Source organism: Bombus affinis, chromosome 3 (genome assembly GCF_024516045.1).
Source record: "Bombus affinis isolate iyBomAffi1 chromosome 3, iyBomAffi1.2, whole genome shotgun sequence".
NCBI lineage: Eukaryota > Metazoa > Arthropoda > Insecta > Hymenoptera > Apidae > Bombus > Bombus affinis.
The window spans coordinates 3,657,443-3,667,422 of NC_066346.1; the positions used below are offsets into that span (position 1 = coordinate 3,657,443).

The 9,980-nt window shown below is 40.1% G+C and overlaps 1 protein-coding gene across 1 annotated transcript in view; it reads left to right on the plus strand.

Annotated features, from left to right (window-relative positions):
* Positions 1–9,253, plus strand: part of LOC126914006 (uncharacterized) — a 77,211-nt gene extending 67,958 nt beyond the window's left edge. Inside the window, exons 9-10 of the mRNA XM_050717393.1 lie at positions 3,762–3,899; positions 5,591–9,253. Of these exons, the coding sequence (XP_050573350.1) occupies positions 3,762–3,899; positions 5,591–6,604 (1,152 nt within the window). The 3' untranslated portion in view covers positions 6,605–9,253. The remainder of the gene's footprint in view (positions 1–3,761; positions 3,900–5,590) is intronic.
* The last annotated feature ends 727 nt before the right edge of the window (positions 9,254–9,980 follow it).

The following is a 9,980-nucleotide window of genomic DNA, read 5'->3' on the forward strand; positions in this document are numbered from 1 at the left end:
ACGTATCTTTTCTCTCACTCGTTCACTACCACCATCGCCCAAACGCATTTAACGATTTTCAAAACACTGGCAACAACCAGCTATCGAATAACCACACCGCTTGTTCTACTATTTCTCATGCCGTACTGGCAAGATTGCCACAATAGGAGAAAGCACATTGAATTCTCGGATCACTGAATGCGGTGTATCGTATCGCGCAAGAACCTCTCTATACCGTATCGATAACTCTATCAAGTTTCCAGCGTGTACGTTCTACATGAATTCATCTGGGCTGTCGTATGAAATCGACTTTACGGCCGTGTCCTTTCCAATGTTCCTTCGGCTTCGTATTCCGGCTACCTGACAGGAAGCCAGACCGTGGCGGAGCAATGTAAAAAATGATCCCAAGTCCGTTTCTCTTTCGAGCAGTTTGTTTAATGTTTTCTGACGGTATACAGAGAATTACACGAACGACCGAGGCATTTTTTACTGGGATTACTCAAACAGCAGAAACTCAGAGACAGATGGCCAGCTATAATATTTTTCAGACCCGTGTAAAAAGATATCGAAATTGCGCTTGGGCATGACACGAAGGAGCACGATAAATGTAGAAAATTAAACTCCGACCTTTAGGAAGGTACGAAAGAGATCGCCCGTAATTCCGTAATTACCGGCAAATTATTTAAAGAGTCTAGTGTCCGACTCAAGTACAGAATCGATAAAAATATTATTACCTGCGTTTGCGAACTAGTTTGAACTACTGAGATTGTTATTCACTACTTCCCTTATTTCTGTCCCGAGGCCTTCCACTATCTGTCCGTTTTACTATACCTAGTCGTGTCTCATGACTGCAATAAAGCACAGCAAGATTGTACGCCGCGATAGTAGAGCCATTCGCATGGGAAAACAGCCACGAAATTGACGGCACGAATAGAATGCACAACGAAATCGTGGCGAATACACGATGGTAACCATCCTATCCAATTTTATTTCCCTCTAATGGAAAGTGCATCCCTATACCACTTACTTCGTTTAGCGCTTGCTGGTAAATACTAATGGGAAGCAGACTCTATGAAAAAAGAGAGATACCATAGGGAAACTGTCGAAACGTCCGATGCAATGTTTGCTTGAACGTTATTAAACTATGCATACGATTACATAAACCTAAAAGTTTCGATCAACAATAAAATTATGCGTCATCGTCCCAAGCTAAGAAGAATAGTTCGACGATAGATATTGGAATCTCGATTAACTTCCATTCAAGTATCAATCTTCGTGATTCAATCGTACGATTCAAATGAAATAAGTCGTATTTGATTCTTCCTCGATCGACCAGATCGTGCTTTCATTTATATCCATCGCCGCTCTTCTTCTAAAGATATCGATTTCACAGTGACATCGGGTGTCGAGATATTCTACAATAATTACCGCCGCAAGAATGTTCTTTAATTATTATTCCTTCCCGTGATGCCAACCCTAGCCTTGCGATAACATAACACGGTAATCGAGAACATAACAGAATCCTTAACATATATTCGTTACTTCCTCGCTAATGAGAAGTTCTTCAGTATTTTTTACCTCGCGACTAATTATTTCTTTCCTCGAGCGAAAAAAGCGGATCCTCACCGGACTATCATTAATTTCAACGCGGCAAGGCGTGAATCTGACTCCACAGTGATCCGGGTCAAGGAATAGATGAACCTGTGCATAACTCCGCGAGGACTCTCGGTTATCATTAAGAAAAATTCAGTAGGATAAAGTTGCGATCGGCAAGATCCTTCTTTGTCAACGAGGATGCGCTGGTACGTTGCCGAGTATTAATTACGTAACTGATAGGAATAATCTCGCGCGTGTCACAGCGAAAGATTTTTAGATTTTATAAGATTATCCGATAATGATATAGAAGATCACCAGTGTTGATCAAGTTTGCAAATAACATCTTTTGTGCGAAAGGCAAATACTTGTCTTAGAAGAGAAAGAAGAGGTCTACTTGGAAATTCGGTTGTGCGAGTACCGCTTGAATAATTAGAAATGAAAAAGATCCAAGTAAACAGCAAAACCATCTTAAAGCGAAGAAAAGTTTCGAGACAAGCGAAGAGCCTAAATTAAAGCGAAATAATCACGATGGGGAGAAAATAAAAGTTTCAATAAATCAATGATCTTAATATCGTTATTTTGACTATTGAAGAAAACAGGAGTAAAAGAAGAAAACAGTGTAAATGGCAAAAAATGTTGCCTACAAAAAAGTCTTCATTATACTTGATATGACGTCCGGTAGCGTGGAGCCGAATAAATATCAATACGATCGAAAATATTGGAGTTTCGCTTGCAGGCCGGGATAAATCCCTGTTCGATAGAGGAGGAAAGCATCAAAAGTATCTCTCGTCGCGAATGCAGTAGCCGTTCGAAATGTATTTTTGCACAGACTTTTGCAAACACGTAAACCGTCCGTTGGAGTGTACTCGGCCATATAAGCATAACAATAAACCTCTCGGGCTTACGGAAGCAGAAAGAGGCATTTTCAACCCCTCAACTAGAATTTCTCGTTCTCCCTTGGCCATCTCTTCTTTTCTCCCTCCACTTGGTTGCACTAACATTGGTTCCAGCTTTCTCCGAGGAATGTTAGAGGATCTAATGCTCAGAAATCTCATTCGGTAGACATTCAGAAATGCTCCACGGGCATCTGCGTGAAAAACAGGGGCACGATAACTCCGTCTATTTTGTTAATGGCGCCGGCTTTTCACAAAATGTGATCATTATGAGCGTTGTTCTTATTATTCTTATCTCGGCCACGTATGCTCGTGCTTTAGCGATCCACTTGGACGTGAAAAAAATCAGGATGCATTACCAACGAAAACAAGATCATCCTTTCAACTCGAGAATAACATAACTGCGTTAATTCTAATCTAAGCTATTTTTATACGTATCAGGCACATTTCATTCTCTATTATACCACTTGCACGCCGATTCTACCCTTGTAATGGTAAAACTGTGGCGGTCATTTTTATACGCGTTCTTAGAAATTCTTGGCCAAACGAGAGGATTTCAAAATTAAGCCTCTGGCGAAATATGTTCGCCGTATCGGCTAAATTCCCACCATTTATAACTACGCATGACACACAGATACAGCGATAGAGATAAAACGAGAACGAGAAGAAAATGAAAATCGTAGTGTTTGGCGCTGTAGAGCGATATAGGAACTGTATTTGCACGAGCCCGCGATGAAAGAATATTATTCCCGAATTTTCATTTGTACACATACGAGAAGATGTATCACGTCACTCGACATTTTGACTACCTAATAGCGTGACTTTGGTGATGGCAAACGCGAAAAACAAGATATAGAAATGGCAAGAAAAGGACAAAACTCGGTTTGTTATGTTACACGTAATATCCTGCATTGCATTACGGTAACTATTCTCAATGTGTATGTATTTAGTAATCAACCGAAAAAATGCGCATGCAGTGATCTATGAAACATCTGTATACTCAAACAGATAATTAGTCAGATACAATACTTAGTTTCTTGTTAACAATTTTTTTCATGAAATCTTCTAGAAATCAATTATCTCAAATCTATCAAAAATATAGTTCATAATATGCCTCTGGTGAAATTCAATATCTTTGTTGAAAATCATAACCATTAATGTCAACCATAACTTCCTAATGTAAGTAAGTTTCAAATTATTCAGTGTAAACTAATTCGTATTACTTGAAGCGTCGTGGGTTCCAAATTGTTTACGATCCATCAAGAACTTCCCTACCTTATTTTTGCTTTACAGAAAAAGAAATCTCGATTGATCGATTCCCAGCACATCGTTATAATCCTCATCGTTTTCTCGCTGATTATGTTTGGCATGAGTTTCGCCTTCGTTTTCAACTGCGTGAGGAAACTGGTCCGGGATCATCGAATCATTCGGGTAAGTGATATTCTTTTTATCGTACATCTCTGTAACCATGCCAATCTGTCAGAAAATAATTAAGGATATAAATATCTTTACTGATGTAAAGCAGTTTGGCATGGAATTTTTCCAGCACGATCTTAACGCTTGTACGTTTGAATTGCTCGCTATTTATATTTCGATCACGATCATGATACATATTCAGGCTGTTCGTGTTCTATGTCAAAATCCTCTCAGCGTTAGCTCCGACAACCGATTATACTTAAAATTGTTATTTCTATCCAAAGCACGTGACACGTTTGCCAATCTTCGAAGATGGATTATATTTTAAAGGTCGCATACAATATCGTGGACAACATAAGATGTACGTATCGACAAATCACGAAAGACTGGAGGTTCTTTGTGCATTATACACGATTCGCCTTGTTACACGTTCCTAGAATTTCAATTACATTTCGAACACAGCAGGATTTCGATTCGGTTCACGACCTGAACTTGTCACGTACGATCACACGTGTCTAACATTCACGCAACTCGGAAAAGATTGATGCGGCACAATACGAAATGAGTCCACGGTTCGTTTCACCCATTCACGAAGAATGGAAAACTGGAGTTTGAAAGGGCGAATTATAAATGCAGGGGGACAACACATTAACGAGAAAATAAAAATTAATTCTGAACGAATGATCGACTTGAAAATACGGTAATTGTTTATGGATAATTGTCAGGGTTCCGTAAAACTATAGTCATTAGTGATACAACTCTGCATAATTATAATTATCGAATAGCTTGCAGCCGACCTTTTCATTTATTTCACCGAGTAAACTAAATACATACACCCAAATTTTCAAATATTAAAATTTTCATATATTAAAATTCGTTAATATTAAAATCACCAGATATTCAAATTTTTAAACGTTCAAATTTACAAATATTCAAACTTTTTAATATTTTAAGTTTCAGTTTGAGATTTCTCCAATTCTCGAACCGTGATAGAGCGAAACGATGTTGTTCGAATACGAATTCGAATGTATGGAGAATTCGCCAATTCTCGAACTACGTTAGATCGAATCTGCGTTGTAAGAGTACCGTGTTATACGGGGGATATCTGCATTGCTTATATTCGTGGTAAACCGATACCATTGATCGGTCGTTTCACTATCATGGAAAGTACGTTATTTGTAATATTAATCCAACATATGAGTTACCGAGACAGTGACTCTTCATTTTATTAAAAAAAAAAAAACAAAAAAATGGATGAAAAACCATTGAATATTTAAAATCAACGGCTATCTCTTGTAATTTTAATCCCGCGAATCAAAAGTGGCACACGGTATCACGCTATAATATTCATTCAAAGCTAACAACTGATGTGTCATTTACAAAGCTTCTTGAAAATGAAACCCAGAATAATATAATCAACATTGTGTGAGAATGTGATATTAAGAGGTATTAAATGGATAATGTTTCGTATTGTCAATTGGAATATAGCGTATCATAATATACATATGTTAATCTCCTGTTATTCATCAAATAAATAATGGTTATGTTGCAACTAACGAGACAAAAATATTTGAATAAGATTGCTCTATTTCAATAGTACAAATACCATTAACAAAGAGTAGTCATTAGAAACTTTTGACTAGCATACGCTATTTACGCTGCGATATTTAACCGACTAATTGGAAGAATTCGTTTGTCTTGTCCAGGAACACATTAGACAATCCAGAGAAAATCGATTAGACGAACTCGGACGAAAGACAACACCCTGTCCAATCTCGTCTTCCAGAACAGATATCAGGGATCGAGGAAGCGACTCGCCGAGCCTGGAAGTGATTCCCAGCAAAGAACTTTTACAGCCCACTACGCTAATACCACAGGACTATACGAAAGATCTCGTATTGGAGATGGCTTACAATACGAGGGACATGAATGATATCCATCAAAGTAACAATGTTAGTAATGCAACACAGGAACGTCTACAGGAAAACAACGAGGAACCAGAAATGCGCGATAATTCTTGTCAAACACGAGAAAGCCTTTTCGAGCCTCGAATCTCGGACAGTATAATACCCGTGGGTTTCACGACATTCGGCGTTCGTGGCCCGGGCTCTCAAAACGGGACCAATCATCTTCATCATCACCGTCATCATCACCTTCACCATCATCAAAGTCCGACACAGTCGCGCCAAAGTGGTCAGTCTTCTCAGCACAGTATGCAGCAGTCTTCCGAGCACAATTCTCAACAGCCAGGCTCTCAATGCTCTGGTTGTAGTCCAGCATCAAGAGGTCGGGACGGCAGTATGGGTATTTGTCCAAAACACAACCCTATCCCAGCTCCGCCCGGCTGGTCAACTCACGAATCTAGTTATCCGTTACCTCTGCACCAAGGTTCTTCTTACCCGGAACATCCGGATTACCCGTCGTATCAAAGGTTTCAAAGCCCGAAGCCAAGCAGAGAAAACAGTGTCTATCGCCAATCGCCGAAATTATTGAGGCAAGGAACGACTGGTTCCGGAGAGAGATACGGTAGTTCAGTCTATGGATCTGGACACGGATCTAGTAATACATCGAGCACCCAACACTCCGGCACGCCCAAGTGTTCACAACAAACGACATCTGACGCTAGGTACAGAGCAGAGGCGGTGATAGAAGTAGATCAGAGGCGACCCTTCAGTATAGAGAGCACAAAGAGCGCACCGGACGTGATCGCAACGCACTGACGCCGGGGTCCTGGGGATTGGGAGCCGTACAAGAGACGCCATCCCCGTCAAACAGTCGCTGATCTTCAGTTGCCTAGTCGGAACGATGGTAACAAAGTCACGGTAGCCACGCAGAGCTCCTTGGACGACGATGCTTCGACAAGTTCAACGATAGAGGCGAATTCGTCCTCCTGATCCACGCATACCGGCGCGATCGATCGGCCTGGTCAATTAGACCGTGCAATTTCGGACGACTCTAACTTATCCCTAGACAAGACTACGCAGGATGTCCTACGAAATGGCGAAACATCGAGATCTCTTAGTACGGGAAAGCAAAACGACGTTCCGTTTCCGAGATCGGTGGAAATCGGCAAAATAAAAGAACCAGAGACTCGTCAGGGCAATATCGGTGAAATCGGCGGAATAGATCTAAACGATGCCTCCGTTTCGGAGTCTATAGAGACAAATACGAGGACATTGCGCGGTGATGTTGCGATCCTACAGTCGACTGGACGCGACGAGATGCAGTCAATGGATGGTGTTCCGGTTTCGAAAGTATCGTCAGCCAGGCTGGCTTTAAAACTGAACGATCTCCCGATCCTGAGACCCCCCGAGGCCTTCAGAGCTCCCATTTTCCGTTGCAAAACACCGACCCTAGCGTGGCAACACTGCGGTTGCCCATCGCATTCCCATTTACCGCCGCGAAGATCCTCGGTCATCTGGAGTGCCTTGAAACACTACAGTCAGGAGCCCTTCTATCGAACCTGGCCTAACAGAACTAGCAGAAGGTTCGTTCGACCATTGAGGAGGACCGTGGGCACCCAGAGTTCATTGGATGGCTCGCGATCGTCTCTTAGCGCTCTCCGTTGTGTCGTCAGATCGATCGATATGACCGAAAGGTCGATGGATCTGGAGATCGGAGCTACAATACCATTCTAGGGTTTACTTTTAATTCGGGAGGAGTTATTTTCCGTGTGTTGTATCGATTGGATCACGGACCAAAGATTTTTGTAAGCGAGAAAACGGTCCACGCTCTATTATTGTTAATAATACGATACGAGTTTAAAATTGTTTTCTGTTATCGCTTAAATCGGATCAATCAATCGATGTTCGATAAAAGAACGCTGTTTAGTGATCGCGTTGTGTTGATCGCAAATTCTCGTTAACGTTACACGATCTTCACTGTTGCTATATTGATACGTTCCTTTCGTCGTAAATAATATTATATCGCGTTGAAACCAAAACACATTAGCGAAGTATATGCATTATGTTTTTCGAGAGCATACGTCTCTCATCATATCGTATATTTGTGGTATATTAATGTTAATTGAAGCGAAAAACTTACTATACTTCCGATCGTTTCCACTGCATTCTCCTTCATTGCATTTCACCATTGGAAGCAACAAGCGAAGGACACGTTGCGGGCTACATATAATTTGTGATTCGAAACTCGTATTTGTCGAGTAAATACGATGTTTTTTTCGCGAAGAAAATCGTGCCACACAGAATGCAAACATATCGAGACCGAGACACATTTCGTAATGGCGATATAACATCTACGATACTGACACGCATGTTACTATAGTTTTAATCGAACAACTTCAAAGTGATCACATAGTGTTTACACAGTTCAATAAAAATCAAAGTGAAGTGGTTAGAAAACCCGTTAAAGGGAGACACAACACATATTACGAGATGATTACGGGAAGTTATCTCGGCCAACGAGTAAGTAGATTTGTAATTAAAATATGTCAACTCGCGCCTAATGAACGACGATATTCAAGTCGAACGTAGCCTAACCCTTTTTTACACGCGGTATAGATTTCGCGATTCGAATATCTAAGCGTACGGTTATGATACTACGATAGGCAAACTATTTTTCCACGGTGTTTCCACTAATAATCGAGCATCGAGCATGTTTTACACGCACTCGATCGGAAAAAGAGAATCGAAAGAATGCATTTATGAGTCGATAACGTGTTCCATTTCGAATATATCCAATTCGGATCGATCAGAATGATCGATCGTCACGTTTGTAACGTACATACATATAAATTCGTCTCGATGGGTGAGTGAGAACGTTTGTTTGCCAATTTTCTGTAAAGTTTCTGTAAACTTCCCTAGAATCGCGTTATAGGGAATTTTGCTTTGTACGATAACATATTTGACATTTTCAGAAAATGCGATCGTGTACGCACGCATTTTATTGGCAATTGATTCGTTTCTTTTCGTTCTGTGCTGTTCATTCGATCGTTTGAATGAGACAGGAATACATACAAGATTTCGCGAACAATTGAAATTACAAGGCCAGCGTGCGTCAATCATCTAGCAACCAGGTAAATGATTAAATTAGTCAATTAAATGTTAAACGATCGTGCGAGGAAAAAAAAAGAGTAGTAGCGAAACAAAAAATGGAAGGGAAAGAGTGAACAACATGCGTGTTAACCGTAAGCATTGTAAGCAGGTACGTTGTAAAGCTGTCAGGAACCTAACCTAACTTATTATTAGTAATCAAACAATTCTCGCTTCTGTACAGATTACGTATTGCCCGTTATCATTTAGGACAGAATGTACAGAGTGTACACATTTGTATATAAATGACACACAAAATGTCTGTTCAAATGATACGTCAGACAGATAATAAATATAGTACTTTTAAAATGGCCCAGATTTTCGACCTAATCGTATACGTTTCCTTATAAATTCTTTTTTAACCAATTGCTTTCCTTTCCATTTGTTCCCCTCAATGCAATTTTCGTTTAAGGAATTCTGGGAATTTTTAACAAAGGTAAGTCAATATTCTATCCAATAATAAATTCTCTAAGCACTGCTTGACTATCTTGCTTCTTTAATTAATCTTGCTGCACTCGCCTATTCGCATCAAATTTAACGTTTTAATAGGTTTTTTTCTTAAGGAGTGTAAAGTTTAACAAAAGCGTTCGCTCTCCGGTTTGCTCGTTTGGCGTTATTAACTTTCTCGTAGCCCGAGGCGTTTCAGTCCTTAAACACTTCCTTCCATATACATAGCTCTTAATTAGCTTCAAATGATTTGCAGATCGCATCTCAAGATTCACGTGCCACGATAATTAGCTAGCTCTACTTTTACATATTACGTGGTGTCCTATATCGTCTTGATATACTTAGAAATACATCCCGAGGTTAAATTAAACAAATTCCCCGGTCGGAATTATCATAACGAATTGAATTTACTTTGCATAAAGGAGATAATAGACAGGGAAAGAGTTAATATCCGCGTGGACTTTCCGCGTACTGCTAAAAAGTATCGTGTTAAACGGCCAGAGGACCTTGACTTTTGCTCATTTAACAGAAACCCAGTCGTTTGACGAGGGTAGTTAAAAGAAAAACGCGAATAATGAAGACAGATGAGTTAAATCGC